This window comes from Oppia nitens, unplaced genomic scaffold (genome assembly GCF_028296485.1).
Source record: "Oppia nitens isolate AA-2021 unplaced genomic scaffold, nextdenovo-longstitch-racon4-pilon3 scaffold16_pilon_pilon_pilon, whole genome shotgun sequence".
Lineage (NCBI taxonomy): Eukaryota > Metazoa > Arthropoda > Arachnida > Sarcoptiformes > Oppiidae > Oppia > Oppia nitens.
In genome coordinates this window covers 2,254,782-2,277,345 of record NW_026533195.1, presented here as the reverse complement: position 1 = coordinate 2,277,345, position 22,564 = coordinate 2,254,782, and the positions used below count along the sequence as shown (strand labels likewise).

The 22,564-nt window shown below is 23.3% G+C and overlaps 9 protein-coding genes across 10 annotated transcripts; 1 reads left to right on the top strand and 8 right to left on the bottom strand.

The window, feature by feature from the left end:
* Nucleotides 1-732: 732 nt before the first annotated feature.
* LOC128965088 (uncharacterized oxidoreductase MexAM1_META1p0182-like) lies at nt 733-2,093 on the bottom strand. Its single transcript, XM_054311741.1, has 3 exons — nt 1,629-2,093; nt 1,420-1,526; nt 733-997 (listed from the first exon to the last, which is right to left on the bottom strand). The coding sequence occupies exons 1-3, from the start codon at nt 2,091-2,093 to the stop codon at nt 733-735; spliced, it is 837 nt and encodes a 278-aa protein (XP_054167716.1).
* Nucleotides 2,094-3,402: 1,309 nt separating this feature from the next.
* LOC128965109 (uncharacterized) lies at nt 3,403-5,555 on the bottom strand. 2 transcript variants are annotated; one of them, XM_054311762.1, is made up of 4 exons: nt 5,092-5,555; nt 4,885-4,994; nt 3,694-3,800; nt 3,403-3,605 (listed from the first exon to the last, which is right to left on the bottom strand). In XM_054311762.1, exons 1-4 carry the CDS (start codon nt 5,551-5,553, stop codon nt 3,433-3,435), a joined length of 852 nt encoding a protein of 283 aa, XP_054167737.1. In that variant the 5' UTR covers nt 5,554-5,555; the 3' UTR covers nt 3,403-3,432. The 2 variants fall into 2 exon arrangements, with proteins under 2 accessions (XP_054167737.1, XP_054167738.1); XM_054311763.1 differs by lacking the exons at nt 3,403-3,605; nt 3,694-3,800 and adding an exon at nt 4,701-4,755.
* Nucleotides 5,556-7,001: 1,446 nt separating this feature from the next.
* On the bottom strand, nt 7,002-7,977 carry LOC128965087 (uncharacterized oxidoreductase MexAM1_META1p0182-like). The gene is made up of 3 exons (XM_054311740.1): nt 7,510-7,977; nt 7,343-7,449; nt 7,002-7,257 (listed from the first exon to the last, which is right to left on the bottom strand). Exons 1-3 carry the CDS (start codon nt 7,972-7,974, stop codon nt 7,002-7,004), a joined length of 828 nt encoding a protein of 275 aa, XP_054167715.1. The 5' UTR covers nt 7,975-7,977.
* Nucleotides 7,978-9,144: 1,167 nt separating this feature from the next.
* On the bottom strand, nt 9,145-10,145 carry LOC128965086 (uncharacterized oxidoreductase MexAM1_META1p0182-like). Its single transcript, XM_054311739.1, has 3 exons — nt 9,677-10,145; nt 9,492-9,598; nt 9,145-9,400 (listed from the first exon to the last, which is right to left on the bottom strand). Exons 1-3 carry the CDS (start codon nt 10,139-10,141, stop codon nt 9,145-9,147), a joined length of 828 nt encoding a protein of 275 aa, XP_054167714.1. The 5' UTR covers nt 10,142-10,145.
* A 1,730-nt stretch (nt 10,146-11,875) lies between these two features.
* On the bottom strand, nt 11,876-12,901 carry LOC128965085 (uncharacterized oxidoreductase MexAM1_META1p0182-like). The gene is made up of 3 exons (XM_054311738.1): nt 12,440-12,901; nt 12,253-12,359; nt 11,876-12,134 (listed from the first exon to the last, which is right to left on the bottom strand). The coding sequence occupies exons 1-3, from the start codon at nt 12,899-12,901 to the stop codon at nt 11,876-11,878; spliced, it is 828 nt and encodes a 275-aa protein (XP_054167713.1).
* Nucleotides 12,902-14,421: 1,520 nt separating this feature from the next.
* Nucleotides 14,422-15,152, bottom strand: LOC128965132 (uncharacterized). The gene is made up of 2 exons (XM_054311786.1): nt 14,684-15,152; nt 14,422-14,522 (listed from the first exon to the last, which is right to left on the bottom strand). Exons 1-2 carry the CDS (start codon nt 15,150-15,152, stop codon nt 14,518-14,520), a joined length of 474 nt encoding a protein of 157 aa, XP_054167761.1. The 3' UTR covers nt 14,422-14,517.
* Nucleotides 15,153-15,839: 687 nt separating this feature from the next.
* Nucleotides 15,840-16,880, bottom strand: LOC128965084 (uncharacterized oxidoreductase MexAM1_META1p0182-like). The gene is made up of 3 exons (XM_054311737.1): nt 16,416-16,880; nt 16,208-16,317; nt 15,840-16,104 (listed from the first exon to the last, which is right to left on the bottom strand). The coding sequence occupies exons 1-3, from the start codon at nt 16,878-16,880 to the stop codon at nt 15,840-15,842; spliced, it is 840 nt and encodes a 279-aa protein (XP_054167712.1).
* A 1,071-nt stretch (nt 16,881-17,951) lies between these two features.
* On the top strand, nt 17,952-18,973 carry LOC128965083 (uncharacterized oxidoreductase MexAM1_META1p0182-like). The gene is made up of 3 exons (XM_054311736.1): nt 17,952-18,413; nt 18,516-18,625; nt 18,742-18,973. Exons 1-3 carry the CDS (start codon nt 17,952-17,954, stop codon nt 18,971-18,973), a joined length of 804 nt encoding a protein of 267 aa, XP_054167711.1.
* Nucleotides 18,974-19,678: 705 nt separating this feature from the next.
* Nucleotides 19,679-21,411, bottom strand: LOC128965105 (uncharacterized oxidoreductase MexAM1_META1p0182-like). The gene is made up of 3 exons (XM_054311757.1): nt 20,845-21,411; nt 20,163-20,269; nt 19,679-20,051 (listed from the first exon to the last, which is right to left on the bottom strand). Exons 1-3 carry the CDS (start codon nt 21,307-21,309, stop codon nt 19,787-19,789), a joined length of 837 nt encoding a protein of 278 aa, XP_054167732.1. The 5' UTR covers nt 21,310-21,411; the 3' UTR covers nt 19,679-19,786.
* Between the last annotated feature and the right edge of the window lie 1,153 nt (nt 21,412-22,564).

Sequence of the window (22,564 nt, the reverse complement as noted above, 5' to 3'; positions counted from 1 at the left end):
TTAAATATTATTTATTTATAATTAAATTATAATAATTTTTCCAATATGTATATCAATTATATTGAGATATTGTTACTAAAAATTAATTACATTATTTATAAACATTTTAGTAAATAAAATTAAAGTATTTTATTATTTAAAATCATACAATTATTATGAATTTGTTTCTATAATAAATAAATAAAAATAATACTAAATTATTTAATTAAAAACAACAAAATACACAATAATACTGAATCTAATAATTAAATATATTTGTAAATTTATCTTATTATTATTATTTTATTTTAAAAAAATAAATAATTTATTTAATGCTAGTTATGACTACTAGCTTTCAAATCACTTAATAAATTATTAAATTTTTATAATATTTATTGAAAATTAATAACTACTGTTTAACTATATAATAAAATTTATTTATTATTGAAAAAATTTTATACAGTAAATGATTTTTTTACAAATATTTTACTGTATAATAAGTTTATTATAATATTTATAAAATTTTTCAATTATTAGGATTTTGAATAAAATTTAATAATATTTAATAAATGATAACTACAATATATGCTTATAAATAATATATTTAAAGTTTAGTAATTTATAATAAAAAAAATAATAATAAATAAATAACTTTATGATCTAAATTAGCATTAATACTGTTTTTTATAATTATAAAATATTTTTTAAATATATTATATATTTTATATATTTAAATATATAATTATATATCAATTATTTTAATTGACTCAACACTTGTTGACTTTCGCCCTCAAACGATAGATTAGCGGCCAGATGTCCGCCGTCGGCCACAACAATACTACCGGTCATAAACCCGGCCGCCGTATCACTGGCCAAATAGGCAACAGTATTGGCTATATCCCTGCCCTCACCCGATCTGCCGACCGGATATTTAGCGCCAATTGCATCGTGTATTTTGTGGACAATAGCTTCGGGTACACCCATACGTGTAACAAAATTGGACATAACTATACCGGGACTGTAATTAATTAATTAATTAATAATAATAATAATTAGTATATTAATTATAAAAATAATTACTATTTATTACTAATTTTTTAGTATAATATAGTGTTATATATATATATATATAAATACTAAATTAAATAATTTTTTTTAAAAATATTTTAATTACTTGACTGAAATTTGACATAACTATACCGGGAATGTAATTAATTAATAATAATATCATTGATAGTAGTAATAATAATAATAATTAGTATATTAAATTATAAAAAAATATAATTAACTATTAATTAATTAATTAATAAAATATTAATTAAATATTTCGTATAATATACAGTGTTTACATATATATATATATACGGTATATATATACTGTATATATATATATATATTATAAATACTAAATTAAATAATTTTAAAAAATATTTCAATTACTTGACTGAATTAACTCTAATACGTTTGGGTCCCAACTCTGCGGCCATACATTTGGTAAACATATCCAGTGCTGCTTTCGACATATTATAAGCTGAAACACTATTACCCTAATTGTTATATATATATATAGAAAAACATAATTAATTAATTAAATAAATATTATAAAATAAAAATATAATAATTATAATTATAATAATTATCTTAATTACCGCCGACATGTGCGACACATTACTCGATATATTAATAATATTGCCATTAGTTTTGGCCAAATGTTCAACACATTTATGGGTCAGATATACCACTGAATTCAAGTTAGTTTGCATTAGATTTTTATAATTTTCATAGAAATCCTGTTTATAGACATCAGTCCTGATGGCTATACCGACATTGTTGACCAATACATCCAATTTGCCAAACTTTTGGACAGTTGAGTGAATCAGACGATCGCAATCCGATTCATTAGTTAGATCGCCGACCACTTCCAATGGTTTCAACTGTTTCGGCGACTCATCAGTACATTGTTTGGCCACTTTTCTGACACCGTCGGCATTACGTCCGGTTACCACAACATTGGCACCCGATTGGGCAAACAATAGAGCAGTGGCCGCACCGATACCCGAACTCGATCCGGTAACCAGAACTACTTTACCAGTGAAATCATAGTTAACAGACATTTTTTGTTTGTTTATAAAACTTTTTAATAATTAATAATTTAATTAAAAATATTTAAGTTTAGTATTATTATTATTAATACAAAAACTAAAGATTGTGTAAATGTCTACAATTAAAACATTTTATTTATATATATATATATAAATATTAAAGCAGAACTCAAGCACACAATGTTTTATAGTGCATTTGTATTACACAAAAAAAACTAGTTTGTCCTTGATCATTATTATTATTATTATTGTAATAATTATATAGTAACTTAGTAGTACACATATTGTATATACATTTATATATATATATATATATATATTGAAAATCAATTGCATTTTAGTAAATTGCATGCATAACATTGCGTTTAGTGCAAATAGTAATAATAATAATCTAACATAATTATATTGTAATTAAATATATATTAGTAGTTGGTCATGTAATTTTACTAACTGTAAATAAATTTTAACAAATATAAACTATCATAATAAACAATGAAATTGTTTTTAAAACAAAAATATATTAAGTATATATTACTAAATAATTTACTAAATATACTACTACTATGCAATCAATGTAAATTAAAATTGTCCATTTAATTTAAATAATTAAAAAAATTTTTTTTAATAATTCTATATTTATAAATTATTTTTTATATAAGTATACAAATATACTTTGTTTTAACTATAAGTTAAAAATAAATTTTCTACTAAAACTGTATTATACTTGTTTTAAACATTACAATTATAATGAAATAATTTACTAATCTTTATCCATACAATTGACTATAACTGTGAAATTATTAATTTAATTACTAGTTATTATAGTATTTAATATTACTTATGCTAAAATATATATAATAAATATAAAATATTATTTTAAAAAATAAAAATATATATTTCTAAACATTTAATATTATTATTATTAAATTTAATTTAAATATCACAATATAGTATTAAAATAAATACATTATTTAAGATTATATAATAATTAATCTAATTTTAGCTATAAATTTTTATTACAATTTTTATTTATAATAATTTTAAATACATTAATACTTTTAAAATTGTCTGTAAATCAAAAAATAAACTATAATAATAAAGTATAACATTATAACTTAAATATTTTAATAAAAAAATAAATTAGTACTTTTATTGTATTGTATTAATTGTTCAATTAATTGCATTAATAATATAAAAATGTAATAAAAATTCAATCAAATATTATATATCAATATATATAAATATATAATAATTACAGTATTTAACTATCAATTTTCTAGTTTACGAGCTTCGGCATCAAATGAGACATTGGCGGCCAGATGTCTGCCGTCGGCCAAAACAATACTACCGGTCAGAAACCCGGCCGCCGTATCACTGGCCAAATAGGCAACACTATGGGCAATATCTTCAGGCCGGCCAGCCCTACCGACCGGGTATTTGGCAGCCGCTGCCGAATACAGTTGGTCGGCAACCGATTTCGGTGCACCGAAATTAGTGACAAAATTTGAATTAACAATTGCTGGACTAAATTGATGAAACAATTAGAGAAATTTAATAATTATGTTATAAAATAATAATTATTTTTTATATATATAAAAAAAATATCAATTACTTGACTGAATTAACTCTAATACGTTTGGGTCCCAACTCTGCGGCCATACATTTGGTAAACATATCCAGTGCTGCTTTGGACATATGATAAGCTGAAGCACAGTTAGCCTAAAAAAATTTTAATAATAATAATAATAATAAATTATTATTATTAGTATTTAACAAAACAAATATACAACAAGTAATAGTATTACAATATTATAATTTGTATTTAAACTAAACTTTTATATTATTTATAACTTTTTAATAAACTAATTAATTAGTACTAAAAGTGTACTAAAAAAAAGCTATTACAAATACTGTCTGTCTGTGTGTGTGTGTGTGTGTGTGTGTGTGTGTGTATGTGTGTGTGTGTGTGTGTAAATAAATTCTCTAAAAATAAATGTCTAAAAAATAATAATAATAATAATGCTTTAAATTAAAAAAAATTAAACAAATATTTTTATCTGGTTTAAAATAATTTTTAATTAACTGTATTTTTAATTATTTGTAAATTTAATTTAATTATCTGTAAATTTAATTATAATCTAACAAATAGTTTAGTATAATAATAATAATTATTATTATTATTATATATTGAATATATTGTGAATATATCTTTTATATAACTATATAACTATATAACTATATATATTTTGTATATATATTAAACAAAGTAGTCATACATATTAATTGATTAAATTATTTTTAAAAATGTTTTTTTTAAATAATTTTCAATGAATAGGTTATTAAATAGGTAACAATTAGAAGTAGTTAGAATTAATTATCAATATAAAATTATTATTAAAAAAAATATAATTATTTTTTGTCTAAATTATAAAATATATATTCGTTAATCAACGTTAACATTGGCGGCCAGATGTCCGCCGTCGGCCAAAACAATACTGCCGGTCAGAAAGCCGGCCGCCGTATTACTGGCCAAATAGGCAACAGTATTGGCAATGTCCTCCGGCTGGCCAATCCTACCGACCGGATATTTACGGCCAGCTTCGGCGTACATATTGTCGATTACTGTTTCCGTTAAACCCATATTGTCAAAAAATTACTGTTTACAGCTCCGGGACTTATTTTTTTTATTAATTTGGTGAGTTGTTGTTATTATAAATAAATTTTTTTATAAAAAAATAATTATCAACAAAAATAAAAAACAAAATAATATAAAAATATTTGTCTAATAAATCAATTCAATTACTTGACTGAATTAACTCTGATATGATGTTTGGGTCCCAACTCTGCGGCCATACATTTGGTAAACATATCCAGTCCTGCTTTGGACATACAGTACGCGGAACTGTCGCTAAACTATTGTAATATATAAATAAATTACTTAATTAATTAGTTTTTTAAAAAAAAATTCATAAAACATTTTTTCTATAAAAACTAATTAAATATAAAATACCATTATTTCGGATCCAATATCCGATATATTGATAATATTGCCCCCAGTTTTAGCCAAATATGGGACACATTTATGTGTTAGATATACCACTGAATAGAGATTTGTTTGAATAATAGTTTGAAAGTTTTCATAATAGCCATCATCGGTAATATTGGCTAACTTATCGATTCCTGCATTGTTGACCAATATATCAATTTTGCCATAGGTTTGGACAGTTGTCTCAATCAGTCGATTGCAGTCCTCATCGTTAGTCAAATCGCCGACAACTTCCAGTGCTGGCAACTGTTTCGGTGATACATCTTTACATTGTTTGGCCACTTTGGTCACACGATCGCCGTTACGTCCGGTAATTACAACATTGGCACCCGATTTGGCAAACAATAAGGCAATGCCTTCGCCAATACCCGAACTCGAACCGGTAATCAGTACTACCTTTCCGGTGAAATCATAACTTACAGACATTTTTTTCTGGTTATTGGATAAGTTTTTATTATTTTAAAAAAATAATATTAATAATATTATAAGTTTGAAATTGTATATTAAGTTTTTGTTTGTTGTTTTGGTATTATTATGAATACTAATAATAACAATAATAACTGAATTAAACTAAACTATAGAAACACTAGTATTTATACTTTTATTTTATTTTTTAATATTCATTAATTAATAGTAGTTAAGTAAATATATGATATTACAGTTACAATTATTATAATAATTAATGTTTTTATAGTACATATTACAGTCATTAAATTAACAGACAAATATATTTTTTAGGTAAAATTAAAATAATAATGATAATAGATTTTATATTTTTATTTAATAATTTTTTTTTAGAAAAAAAGGTATATTAACTATAAAAAATCAATTTTATTTATTTTGTTTGCAATACTGTTGCCTAGATCTGGCCAGTAATACGGCGGACAGGTTTATAACCGGCAATATTGTGATCTGGCCGACGGCGGACATCTGGCCGCTAACGTATCACTCGAGATAGACAAACACAAAATTTGTTTGAAACAATTGATTTGAAATAATAATATAATAATAATAATAATAGTTATTGAAAATTAATTAAATTTTAAAATAAAATCTATTATAATTAAAATATCAAATTAAGTTATATAATGATAATACAATTATTTCAATTGATTAATCATTTTATTTATTAATAATATATTTTTAATTAATAATAATAAATTAGTAGTTATTTATTTTATTTTTTGACTTCAAAGTTCTACTGTAATTATTGGTTCATTTAAAATAAAATTTATTAAGAAACTTGAAAAATTTAGATGTCATTCAATTTTAGTATATCATAATAATAATAAAAATTAATAAATTTATTAAAAATATATATAATATTATTATTATTGTTAGCATTTTGTGTTTTTGAAAAAAATAAAATTTAGAAAATGACTAAGTACAATGAAATAATTAACTAATGTATATCAATACAATTGACTTTAAATGTAAAATTATTAATTTATTTACTAATTATTATAGTATTTAAGAATAAATTTGCTAAAATATATAATAAAAATATACATTTCCAAACATTTTATTATTTAGTATTAAATTTAATTTAAATAATAATTTTAATTAAAATAATTACATTATTTAAGATTATATAATAATTAATCTAATTTTAGCTATAAATTTTTAATACATTTTTTATTTATAATAATTTTAAATACATTAATAATTTTTATACATTAATACTTTTAAAATTGACTGTAAAACAAAAATAACAACTATAATAAAAAACTATAACTTTATAACTACTGTAGAATAATATAATAAAAATAAATTAAAAACTTTTAATGTGTTTTAAAGATAATAAATAATAAAATATTACTGCAATTCAATCAAATATATACTGTATATATAATAATGATTACAGTATTTAACTATCAGTTTTCTAGTTTGCGAGCTTCGGCATCAAATGAGACATTGGCGGCCATATGTCCGCCGTCGGCCAAAACAATACTACCGGTCAGAAACCCGGCCGCCGAATCACTGGCCAAATAGGCAACAGTTTGGGCAATATCTTCAGGCCGGCCAGCCCTACCGACCGGGTATTTGGCAGCCGCTGCCGCGTACAGTTGGTCGGCAACCGGTTTCGGTGCACCGAAATTAGTGACAAAATTTGATTCAACAATTGCTGGACTATTATATATTAATAATAAAAAAAAATTAATAAATATTATTATGTTATGAAATATTATTAAAAAAAAAGTTTTATATCAATTACTTGACTGAATTAACTCTAATACGTTTGGGTCCCAACTCTGCGGCCATACATTTGGTAAACATATCCAGTGCTGCTTTGGACATATGATAAGCTGAAGCACCACTACCCTAAAAAAATAATTAAAAAAATAAATTATTATTATTTAACAAAACAAATATTTTACTTACAGATGATATTTTCGACACTAGACTCGATATATTAATAATATTGCCATTAGTTTTGGCCAAATGTTCAACACATTTATGTGTCAGATATACCACTGAATTCAAGTTTGTTTGCATTAGATTTTTATAATTTTCATAGAAATCCTGTTTATATACATCAGTTTTGATGGCGACGCCGACATTGTTGACCAATATATCCAATTTGCCAAACGTTTGGACAGTTGTCTCAATCAGACGATTGAGATCCTCTTCATTGTTGACATCGCCGACAACTTGCAAAGCTTTCAACTGTTTCGGTGATACATCTGTACACTGTTTGGCCACTTTGGCCACACGATCGCCGTTACGTCCGGTAATTACAACATTGGCACCCGATTTGGCAAACAATAAGGCAATGCCTTCGCCAATACCCGAACTCGAACCGGTAATCAGTGCTACCTTTCCGGTAAAATCATAACTTACAGACATTTTTTTACTGGTTATTTGGTTTAGCTTTTATTATTAAATTAATATTTAATTAAAAATATTTAAGTTTATTACAAAAACTAAAGATTGAAACTAATGTTTCAAATAAAACATTTTATTTATATATATAAATATTAAAGCAGAACTCAAGCACACAATGTTTTATAGTGCATTTGTATTACAAAATAAAACTAGTTTGTCCTTGATCATTATTTTTATTATTATTGTTATAATTATATAGTAAATTAGTAGTATACATATTGTGTATATATTTATATATATTTATTGAAAATCAATTGCATTTTAGTAAATTGCATGCAAACATTGCGTTTAGTGCAAATAATAATAATAATAATAATAATAATAATAATAATAATAATAATAATAATAATCTAGTATAGTTATATTGTACTTAAAATATATACAGTAAATAGTACTGTAATTTTACTAACTGTAACTAAATTTTAACAAATATAAACTATCATAATAAACAATGAAATTATTAAAAAAATAAATTAATTAAGTATATATTAAATAAGCTACTATTATGCGATCAATGTAAATTAAAATAATAACTTATTTTATCATTTATTGTTAGTTAATTTAAATAATTTAAATAAAAATTCTTAATTAATTCTATATTTATAAATTATTTAATATATAATATACAATAATACTCTGTTAAACTATGTTACAAAAAATAATTTATTTTACTAAAATTGCATTAAACTAGTTATTATATTAATTTTGCAAAAATATATAATAAAAATAAAATATTATTTTAAAATATAAAAATATATATTGCCAAACATTTTATTATTTAGTATTAAATTTAATTTAAATAATAATTTAAATAAAAATAATTACATTATTTAATATTATATAATAATTAATTTTATTTTAACTTTAAATTTTTATTTCAATTTATAATAATTTTAAATACATTAATACTTTTAAAATTGTCTGTAAAAAACAATAATAATAAACTAATAAAGTTTATAACTAACATAAAAATAAATTAAAAATTTTATTGTATTGTATTAATTGTTCAATTAATTGTATTAATAATATAAAAATGTATTTTAAAGTCTAACAAATTATCAAAATTATTGTAATTCAATCAAATATTATATATCAATATATATATATTAATTACAATATTTTACAATATTATCAGTTTTCTAGTTTGCGAGCTTCGGCATCAAATGAGACATTGGCGGCCAGATGTCCGCCGTCGGCCAAAACAATACTACCGGTCAGAAACCCGGCCGCCGAATCACTGGCCAAATAGGCAACAGTTTGGGCAATATCTTCAGGCCGGCCAGCCCTACCAACCGGGTATTTGGCAGCCGCTGCCGCGTACAGTTGGTCGGCAACCGATTTCGGTGCACCGAAATTAGTGACAAAATTTGATTTAACAATTGCTGGACTATTATATATTAATAATAAAATAAATATTATTATGTTATAAAATAATTAATTTTTTTTTATTTAAAACAAAATTTTTTTTTATCAATTACTTGACTGAATTAACTCTAATACGTTTGGGTCCCAACTCTGCGGCCATACATTTGGTAAACATATCCAGTGCTGCTTTCGACATATGATAAGCTGATGCACCGTTAGCCTAAAAATAAATTATTATTATTATTATTTAACAAAACAAATATTATTATTATTATATAGTTTTTTTTTGTTTACTTACAGATGATATTTTCGACACTAGACTCGATATGTTAATAATATTGCCATTAGTTTTGGCCAAATGTTCAATAGATTTATGGGTCAGATATACCACTGAATTCAAGTTAGTATTCAAAACATTTTTATAATTTTCATAGAAATCCTGTTTATATACATCAGTCTTGATGGCGACACCGACATTGTTGACCAATATATCCAATTTGCCGAATGTTTGGACAGTTGTCTCAATCAGACGATTGAGATCCTCTTCACTGTTGACATCGCCGACGACTTGCAATGCTTTCAACTGTTTCGGTGATACATCTGTACACTGTTTGGCCACTTTGGCCACACGATCGCCGTTACGTCCGGTAATTACAACATTGGCACCCGATTTGGCAAACAATAAGGCAATGCCTTCGCCAATACCCGAACTCGAACCGGTAATCAGTACTACCTTTCCAGTGAAATCATAACTTACAGACATTTTTTCTGGTTTTTTTATTTAGTTTTTATTATTTAAAAAAAATAATAATATTATAATGAAATTGTATATTATTTTTTTTTGCTTTGATATTATTATGAATAGTAATAATAACAATATAACTGTATTAAACTAAACTATAGAAACACTAGTATTTATACTTTTTTTATTTTTCAATATTTATATATATATATATATATATATATATATATATAATATATATATATATATATATATATAAAGTTATTACTATATTATAATATTGTGTTTTTTAGTACATTTTCAGTACATATTTGTACTTTATTTGACCTTGAACATTTTTACACTAAATACAGTAGACAGTCATAAATCCAGGTAAATATTTTTGTAGTAATATAAAAATAATAATAATAATAGATTTGTATTTTTGTTGATTAATTTTTTTAAAAAAAATAAAAAGTTATATTTACTAGAAAATCAATTTTATTTATATGTATTTATTAAATATCAGGAAAAGTTTATTTTAAGTATAATACATAAGTATAAATTGTTATCAATAAACTATCAATAATAGTGAAATAGATTTATAATGTAATTTAATCTAAAAATGTTTGTATAATTAGTTATCTATTTTTTATATAGACTAATATTATAAAGCAATTAGTTAATTAACAATATATCATATACAGGTACAAATATTTAATAATTATATAATTTATGAAATCAAATTATTTCTAAAAAAAATTAATAAATGTAAAACTATGATTTTATAATTAACTTATTATTAAATATAACAAAAATAAATTATATATATATATATACAATATATAAACTTACAAATATTGATTATCTAAATGATATATTATACAGTATTATACTGTATTAGACAGATATTTGAACTAATAATGCACTAAATAATATACTTATTATAATATTATTATAAATTATGTTTTGTAGTCTACAGCATATACTAAATGCTAAATAAATATGTATTATACTGTTATAATTTAATACAGTTATTTACTAAAATTAAGATTATTGAATCTAATATTAGTAATAATAATAATAATAATAATAATAATAATAATAAATAATAATAATAAATCAAATATAAAATACAACTGTATTATCATTACTATTAATATATATAAAAAATTAGATAATTATATTATATATTCTCTCTCTCTCTCTCTCTCTCTCTCTCTCTCTCTCTCTCTCTCTCTCTCTTTTCTCTATTACTTATATAATGATAATAATTTTTCTTGACTAATAATAACTGTAAAATAATCTGTATATTTTTAAAAATATTTTTGTCTATTAAATAACAATTTCACAAACATAGACAACTAAAACAATAAAATATAGTAAATTTATTTTCATTAATAAACATATTATGACAACCTTGATAGTATATACTACTATATAATATAGCTGTCTAAATTATATTAATATAAATATATAATAATAGCAAATATATAATCAATTTAATAAGAAATATACTGTATAAACAAAAATGATAATTTTTTTAAGATATTATTATACATAACATTTTAACCAAATTTAGACATTTACAGCAATTAAACAAAACAAACATTTCCAGATAAATCAATTTAATTTATTTAGTTTACAAAAAAAAAAATTTTATGTTAACATAATTATACAATTAAAAAAAAACAATAAAAATATTATATTAAATTTATCAAATAAAAAAAAAGTTTTCTAAATAAATTGATTTTTAAAAAACAAATAAAAAAACAATTAATTTTTATTCAGTTTCTGTTTTTCGCCGTCAATCGAAACATTGGCGGCCAGATGTCCGCCGTCGGCCACAACAATACTACCGGTCAGAAACCCGGCTGCCGTATCGCTGGCCAAATAGGCAACAGTGTTGGCAATGTCCGGCGACTGGCCAACTCTACCGACCGGATATTTCGTACCGATTGTTTCGTTAAATTTTTCGACCATTTCTGTCGGTAGACCCATATTTATAACAAAATTTGTAACAACAGCTCCGGGACTTAAAAAAAAATTACAGTTATATTATAATAATTTTAGTATATTAGATGTTATTATTATAATATGTTATAATATGTATTTAAAAAAAAAGTTTTTTAAAAATTAAAATCAATCAATACTTGACTGAATTAACTCTAATACGTTTGGGTCCCAACTCTGCGGCCATACATTTGGTAAACATATCCAGTGCTGCCTTAGATATATGATAGGGTGACGAACCCCTACTCTATATATTTATTTTTATGTAATAGTTATAATTAATAATAATAATAATAATAGTTAATTAAAAAAAATACTAATAATTACTGATATTTTTGACGCAATACTCGATATATTAATAATATTGCCATTAGTTTTGGCCAAATGTTCAACACATTTATGGGTCAGATATACCACTGAATTCAAGTTAGTATACAAAACATTTTGAAATATTTGAAAGTAATCCTCTGTATCGACATCTGCCATATGAGCGAACCCGACATTGTTGACCAATATATCCAATTTGCCAAACGTTTGGACAGTTGTCTCAATCAGACGATTGAGATCCTGTTCATTGTTAACATCGCCGACGACTTGCAATGCTTTCAACTGTTTCGGTGATACATCTGTACATTGTTTGGCCACTTTGGCCACACGATCGGCATTACGACCGGTTACTACAACATTGGCACCCGATTTGGCAAACAGTTCAGCAATGTCGGCACCGATACCCGAACTCGAACCAGTTATCAGAGCTACCTTTCCGGTGAAATCATAACTTACAGACATTTTTTACTGGTTTTTGGTTTAGCTTTTATGATTAAATTTATATTTAATTAAAAAAATATTTAAGTTTAGTATTAGTATTATTACAAAAACTTAAGATTGAAAATAATGTTTCAAATATTTCAAATTTTTTTTCAAAAAACACTAAAATGCTAACAATAATAATAGCAAAGTAGTAATTACTAATTACTTTCAAAATTAATAAAACATATATCAATATATATATATATAATTTATATATTAAATATAATTTTCGATATTTTAGTGCAATACTAATAACTTAAATAATAGTCTATAATTATGACATTGAATATATCACAAAATTATTTATCATTTTATTTATTATTATTATTGAAGATATATAAAACAATAGTATTTATACAATAATTTTTTTTAGTACAGTATTTGTAATTTTTTTTAAATATTTAATTAGTACACTTCTAGTACACTTTGCTATATATTTATGTTATTGTTTATCAATTAATATTTCTAATAAATATATTGTAGTTTAAGTACAAAAAATATTTAAGTTACAGTACTATAGCTAATAATAATTATAATTATAATAATTATTATTTTGTCACTAAATATTTTTTTTTCATAAGAATTTTATAGATTTAAATAAAACAAAATATTTTGTTAATTATTACTAATTAATTAAATTTATATATTATTAGATTAATTGCTAATTTTCCGCACTGTATGTTCAAAGCAGGACTTTTCGTATCAATATTTGATATTTTACTTAATATTATCATTAGTTTTATTTATTTATTTTTTGACCAAATATTCAACACTTTTATTGTGTATCAGATATACTACACATTATTGCCACAAAAAAAATTATGCTATTAGTTATAGATATTTATATTAAATATAATTAAATACAAATTAAATAACTTATAATTAAATAAAATACAATACACACACACACAGTTAATTAGTTAATTAGTAATAACTAAATAAATATAGTTAGTATTGATAACAAAAATAATAATAATTATTTTTTAATAAAAATTTTGTTAATTAATTTTACGTGTGTTAAAAATATTTATTTTAGTATTTGTAATGACTTTTTTTTTATTACACTTTTAGTACAAATTAATTAGTTTATAAAAGTTTTAAAATATAGTATAAAAGTTTAAATTTAGTTTAAGTAATAAATATACTACTAATATTACTATTAATAAATTTAATAATTTTTGAAATCTTATATTATTTCCAATTGGTATTCAAATAGAGTTATAAATAAAATTTATTTATTTTTTAACAACTATTAAAAAACATATGATTTAATAATTTTTAATTGAAAATATTAAAATTTAAGGAAAAAAAATTATAATAATAATATCTTATAAATCAAAAACAAACAAAAAATTATTTCATTTCTTTGAGCATCTCTTTTCTTTCGTTATCAAACGATACGGTTAGCGGCCAGATGTCCGCCGTCGGCCAAAACAATATATATAAAAAAAATTTCTGTTCAATAAAATAATAAAAAGTTTTCAATCAATTACTTGACTGAATTAACTCTAATACGTTTGGGTCCCAACTCTGCGGCCATACATTTGGTAAACATATCCAGTGCTGCCTTAGATATATTATAGGGTGACGAACCGTTACCCTTAATAATAATATTTAAGATATCATTAAAAAAAATCATAAAATTAATTAATTATAATTAGTTAATAGTAATTAAATATATATATATATATATATATATATATATATATATATATATAGATAAATAATATTAATTATAGGACAATAATAACAATATTATACTTCCAGCCGATATTTTTGACGCAATACTCGATATATTAATAATATTGCCATTAGTTTTGGCCAAATGTTCAACAGATTTATGGGTCAGATATACCACTGAATTCAAGTTAGTTTGCATAACATTTTGAAATATTTGAAAGTAATCCTCTGTATCGACATCTGCCATATGAGCGAACCCGACATTGTTGACCAATATATCCAATTTGCCAAACGTTTGGACAGTCGAATCAATTAGTCGATCGCAATCCACTTGTTTGTTAACATCGCCGACAACTTCCAGTGCAGTCAACTGTTTCGGTGACAAATCTGTACACTGTTTGGCCACTTTGGCCACACGATCGGTATTACGACCGGTTACTACAACATTGGCACCCGATTTGGCAGACAGTTGGGCAATGCCGGCACCGATACCCGAACTCGAACCAGTTATCAGAGCTACCTTTCCGGTGAAATCATAACTTACAGACATTTTTTCTGTTTTTTTTATTTTATTATTTTTTTCAAAAAAAAACACAAAATGTTAACAATAATAATAATAATTATAATTATAATAGCAAAGTAGTATTTACTAATTACTTTCAAACTTAATAAAACATATATCAATATACTATATATATATATATATATATATAAAATTTATAAATATTAATTAAATATTGCAATACTAATAACATAAAAATAGTCTATAATTATGACATTGAATATATCACAAAATTATTTATCATTTTATTTATTATTATTATTATTGAATATAATGTATATATAAAACTTTTAAGTGCAAACATTATCTGCTTATGAATAATTGATAATCTCAACTATAAATATAAATATAAATACAGTAATATAGTATTATTGATAAATTTATTAATTTATTATTATTATTATTATTATATACTGAAATTGAATGACAATTAAATATTTCAAGAATTTTATTTTAAATCAACCAATAATTATATTACAACTTTGAAGTCAAAAAATAAATAAATAAATAACTTAAATAATCTATTATTATTAATAAATAAAATGATTAATCAATTGAAAAATTGTATTATCATTATATAACTAATTTTGATATTTTAATTATAATAGATTTTATTATTAATTTAATTAATTTTCAATAACTTTTATTATTATTATTAGTATTAGTATTATTATTTCAATTCAATTGTTTCAAACAAATTTGTGTTTGCCTATCAAGCGATACGTTAGCGGCCAGATGTCCGCCGTCGGCCACAACAATACTGCCGGTCAGAAACCCGGCCGCCGTATCACTGACCAGAAAGGCAACAGTGTTGGCAATATCCTGCGGTTGGCCAACCCTACCGACTGGATATTTACAGCCAACTGTTTCGTAGATTTTATCGGCCATTGCTTTCGGTAAACCCGTATTAGTTAGAAAATTAGTGACTACAGCTCCGGGACTATATATATAGTAGTATTAGTAGTGTTTAGTTGTTGTTAATATATATATATATTAACAAAATAATATTTTTTAATAATTATTATTTTTTTAATATCAATTACTTGACTGAATTAACTCTGATATGATGTTTGGGTCCCAACTCTGCGGCCATACATTTGGTAAACATATCCAGAGATGCCTTAGATATATGATAGGGTGACGAACCGTTTGCCTAATTTTTTTTTTGATAATTAAAATAATAATAATAATAATAATATAATAGTTTATTAATAAAATAAATAAATTAATTATAATTATTATTATTATTACCGTTGCTTTTTTTGACATAATACTCGATATATTAATAATATTGCCATTAGTTTTGGCCAAATGTTCAACACATTTATGTGTCAGATATACCACTGAATTCAAGTTAGTTGTCATAATATTTTGAAATATTTGAAAGTAATCATCTTTAGTAACATAAGCTTTTTGAACAAACCCGACATTGTTGACCAATATATCCAATTTGCCAAACGTTTGGACAGTTGTCTCAATCAGTCGATCGCAATCCTTATCGTTAGTCAGATCGCCGACAACTTCCAGTGCAGTCAACTGTTTCGGTGACAAATCTGTACACTGTTTGGCCACTTTGGCGACACGATCGGCATTACGACCGGTCACTACAACATTGGCACCCGATTTGGCAAACAGTTGAGCAGTGGCCGCACCGATACCCGAACTCGAACCAGTTATCAGAGCTACCTTTCCGGTGAAATCATAGTTAACAGACATTTGTATAACAAAAATAAAACTTTGTTTTTTTTATTAATTGCTAACAAATATAATATTATTATCGATAGATTTTATAAAAAAAATATTATATTAAATAAAACAATAGTATTTATACAATAATTTTTTAGTACAGTATTTGTAATCTTTTTTATTATTTATTTAATTAGTACACTTTGTTATATATATATTTTGTTATTGTATATCAATTAAAATTTCTATAACTATAATGTAATTTAAGTACAAATTATTTAAGTTACAGTACTATTACTAATAATAATAATAATAATAATAATAATAATAATAATAATAATAATAATAATAATATTTTTATTATTATTATTATTTTGTCTCTAATTGTTTTTTTTAATAAGAATTTTATAGATTTAAATTAAAAGAAAATATTTTATTATTTATATTATATACAAATTATTTTTATTGTTTACTAATTAATTATTTTTTGTTTATTAATTAATTATTTTTTTGTTGTTTACTAATTAATTATTTTTTTTTGTTTAATTTTTTGTTGTTGTTTACAATTTAACTTTTAAACAATTTAAATAATATTGTCATTAGTTTTAGTATTTTTTGACTAAAAATATTCAACACTTTTATTCTATTAGTTATAGATATTTATAAAAGTAATAAAATAGACTAAAATTAATTTACAATTAAGTAAAATACAATTCACTAACTAATTAGGCATTAGTACAGTTAGTATTGATAAATATAATAATAATAATAATTATTATTATTATTATTAGTAAAATTTTAGTTAATTCATTTTATGTATAATTAAAAATTTTGTTGTTATTGAAAATAATACAGTTTTTTTAGTACAGTCACCAAAGTTTGTTATTTTTATTATATTTAATGTTTAACTATTAATTTTGCAATAATACGATTTTACTGGAAAGGTAGCTCTGATGTAATCAAAATTATTAAAATAATAAAAACATTTTATTTTTTGTGAATAAAAAAATTAATATATATATATATATATAAGTTTAGAAAGTTTTAATAGAAAAATAATAATTAATATATTAAATATATACAGTATTTTTAAAAAACAAAATGTCGATTAAATATGATTTCACCGGAAAGGTAGCTCTGATAACTGGTTCGAGTTCGGGTATCGGTGCCGGCATTGCTGAACTGTTTGCCAAATCGGGTGCCAATGTTGTAGTTACTGGACTTGATTCGGACGGTGTGTCTAAAGTGGCCAAACAGTGTACAGTTGTATCACCGAAACAGTTGCCAGCACTGGAAGTTGTCGGCGATTTGACTAACGAAGAGGACTGCAATCGACTGATTGAGACAACTGTCCAAACCTATGGCAAAATTGATATATTGGTCAACAATGCAGGAATGGATAAGTTTGCCAATATTACCGATGATGGCTATTATAAAAATTTTCAAACAATTATTCAAACAAATCTCTATTCAGTGGTATATCTAACACATAAATGTGTCCCATATTTGGCCAAAACTCGGGGCAATATTATCAATATATCGGATATTGGATCCGAATTAACTGTATTTCATATTTAAGTAGTTTTATAAAAAAATGTTGATTTTTTTTAAAAAATTATTAATTAATTAATTTATTTATTTAATTATATATATATATTACAATAGATTAGTGACAGTTCCGCGTACTGTATGTCCAAAGCAGGACTGGATATGTTTACCCAATGTATGGCCGCAGAGTTGGGACCCAAACATCATATCAGAGTTAATTCAGTCAAGTAATTGATTTGATTTATTAGAAAAATATTTGTATTTTATGTTATTTTGATAATTAATTTTTAAAAAATTTATTTATAACAAAAAAACAACTCACCAAATAAATAAAAAAAATAAGTCCCGGAGCTGTAATCAGTAATTTATTGACTAATATGGGTTTACCTGAGACAGTAATCGACAATATGTACGCCGAAGCTGGCCGTAAATATCCGGTCGGTAGGATTGGCCAGCCGGAGGACATTGCCAATACTGTTGCCTATTTGGCCAGTAATACGGCGGCCGGCTTTCTGACCGGCAGTATTGTTTTGGCCGACGGCGGACATCTGGCCGCCAATGTTAACGTCGATTAACGAATATATATTTTATAATTTAAACAAAAAATAATTAATTTTTTTTAATAATTTTATATTGATAATAAATTCTAACTATTTTTAATTACTAACTTTTAATAGCCTATTCATTAAAAGTTTAAAAAACATATTTTTTTAATTTAATAAATTAATATATATGACTACTTTGTCTATTATATATATATATATATATATATATATATATATATGAAACCATAACCATAACCATATATATATATATTTACAGTTATATACAACATAATTATAATTATTATTATTGTTATACTAAACTATTTGTTAGATTATAATTATAGTTAATTATTTTAAACCAGATAAAAATATTTGTTTATTTATTTTTGTTAAATTAAAAATATTATTATTATTTAATTTATTAACTATAATAATTACACACACACAGAGTATTAGTAATAACATTTTTTTAAGTTCACTTTTAGTACAAATTATAATAATTAGTTTATTAAAAAGTTATAAATAGTATAAAAGTTTAGTTTAAATACAAATTATAATACTGTAATACTATTACTACTAATGGTAATAATAATAAATACAGTATAAACTAATAATACTATTAATAAATTATAATTTTATATTGTTTGAAATTTTATTTTATTTCCAAATTGGTATTCAAATACAATTTATTTTTTTAACATCTATTAAAAAAACCATATGATATAATAATTTTTAATTAAAAATATTTTTTTTTGAAAAATATAATTAAAATAATATCTTATAAATCATGTATTTATAATTTATAATTATAATTATTTATAAATCAAAAACAAACAAAAAAAATTATTTCATTTCTTTGAGCATCTCTTGTCTTTCGTTATCAAACGATACGTTAGCTGCCAGATGTCCGCCGTCGGCCAAAACAATACTACCGGTCAGAAACCCGGCCGCCTGATCACTGGCCAAATAGGCAATAGTTTGGGCAATATCTTCAGGCAGGCCAGCCCTGCCTACCGGGTATTTACGTCCAACTGCTTCGTAAACCTTATCGGACACTGGTTTAGGTACACCCATATTGGTAACAAAATTAGTTACAACAGCACCGGGACTTTATTATTGTTGTTGTTGTAAAAAAACATTTTTAAAAAAAAACAATTAGTTAATATAAGTTAAAAAAAATTTTGTTCAATAAATATAAATAAAAGTTTTCAATAAATACTTGACTGAATTAACTCTAATACGTTTGGGTCCCAACTCTGCGGCCATACATTTGGTAAACATATCCAGTGCTGCTTTGGATATATGATAGGGTGACGAACCGTTACCCTTAATAATAATATTTAAGATATCATAAAAAAATCATAAAATTAATTAATTATAATTAATTAATAATAATTAAAAAATATATATATATATATATATAGATAAATAATATTAATTAGAAGGACAATAATAATAATAATAATAATAATGTTTTAAATTTAAAAAAATATATATTTATTATTATTATAACCATTAGTAGTAATAGTATTACTGAATTATAATTTGTACTTAAAGTAAACTTTTATACTATTTATAAATTTTATAAACTAATTAATTTGTACTAAAAAAAAGTTATTACAAATACTGTGTATTTTAGTTAATAAAAAATAATAATAATAATGTTTTAAATTTTTAAAAAAAAAATAAACAAATATTTTTATCTGATTTAAAATAATTTATGATTAACTGTAATTATAATCTAACAACTAATTTAGTATAATAATAATAATAATTATTATAATTATATATTGAATATGTTGTGAATATATTTTTATATAACTGTGTATATATATAATATATATATTATATATAATAGACAAAGTAGTCATACATATTAATTGATATAATATAATACTTACGGCCGATATTTTTGATGCAATACTCGATATGTTAATAATATTGCCATTAGTTTTGGCTAAATGTTCAACAGATTTATGTGTCAGATATACCACTGAATTCAAGTTAGTTGTCATAACGTTTAGAAATTTTTGATAATAATCCTCTTTAGTAACTTCGGCTCTATCGCCGAACCCGACATTGTTGACCAATACATCGATTTTGCCAAACGTTTGGACAGTTGTCTGAATTAGTCGATCGCAATCCACTTGTTTGTTCAAATCGCCGACAACTTGCAATGCTTTCAGCTGTTTAGGTGACAAATCTGTACACTGTTTGGTCACTTGTGCCACACGATCGGCATTACGACCGGTGACTACAACATTGGCACCCGATTTGGCAAACAATAGAGCAGTGGCCGCACCGATACCCGAACTCGAACCGGTTATTACAACTACCTTACCGGTGAAATCAAAATTAACAGACATTTTTTTTGTTTGCACTACAAATTAAATGCTAACTATTAATCAAAAAAATATTTTTTATTATATAAATATATGACTACTCTTTGAATTACATACACTAACTGAAAGACTGTTCAATTGACTTGTAATGAATTAATAGTTTGATTTGAAATTTATCTAAAAACTTGTATTTATTTAATATTATATTATATACTTGATTATACAGTATATAAATCTGAAATCATAATTTTCATACTATGTCCTTGAGCATTATTTTTTTATTTAAACAGTATAATTAAATTATCTATTGTTTAATATATATATATATATAAAGTCTAGTGATATGATAATGTCTATATCTATACAGTTATATTGTAATATATTAAATGTTTAAATAGCCTTGATGTTAGACTGACCACCCAATTTATTAGTAAACCTGTATAATAGTATAAAATTATTATTTTCACCTGTATTTTCCTGTATATTAAATATTATATTCCTGTATGTTAACCTGTACTTAAATAACAATATATTCGTATATATTTATAATTTTAATTAATAAATTTAATTTAGATGCTATAATTATATAAAAAGTTGAAATTATTTTATATTGAACATGAACTATTTTAGAAATATTTATAAATTTTTTATATTTAAAAAAATATTTGAAATATTTAAACTGTATATTAAAAATACAAGCAATTTTTTACTAACAAAACTTAATTCATAGTTATTTTATACTTTTATTAATCAATTAGTTTTACATATTTTAAAGCTGTATATATTATTATACAGGTTAGCCCTTTCCTGTCACCTGTATTAGACCCTTGATTCCTGTATAATACAGGCGGCACCTGTATGGGTGGTCAGTCTACTTGATGTTAAGTGCAAATAATTTTATCAGTTTTTTTATTAAAAAATAATAATTATTATTATTACCGTAATATTATTATCAATACTTGATAAGTAAATATGATTTAATTATAATTGATTTAATTATTTAATTATTAAAAAAATAATTAATATAATACTTAAATATATATATAATTGTTTTAATTAATATAAAAAAATTAATTATTTCCTAGCATTTAATTTCGTAATTAACCGATATATTAGCAACATATCGGCCAACAAAAAATACTGCCGGTTATAAACCCCCCCCCGGCCGTCGTATTACTGGCCCAAATAGGCAACAGTGTGCGGCAGTATCTACCGACTGGTCCGGCCTACAAGTTTGTCGGCTATAGATTTTAGGTAAACCCATAATAGATGCTTAAAA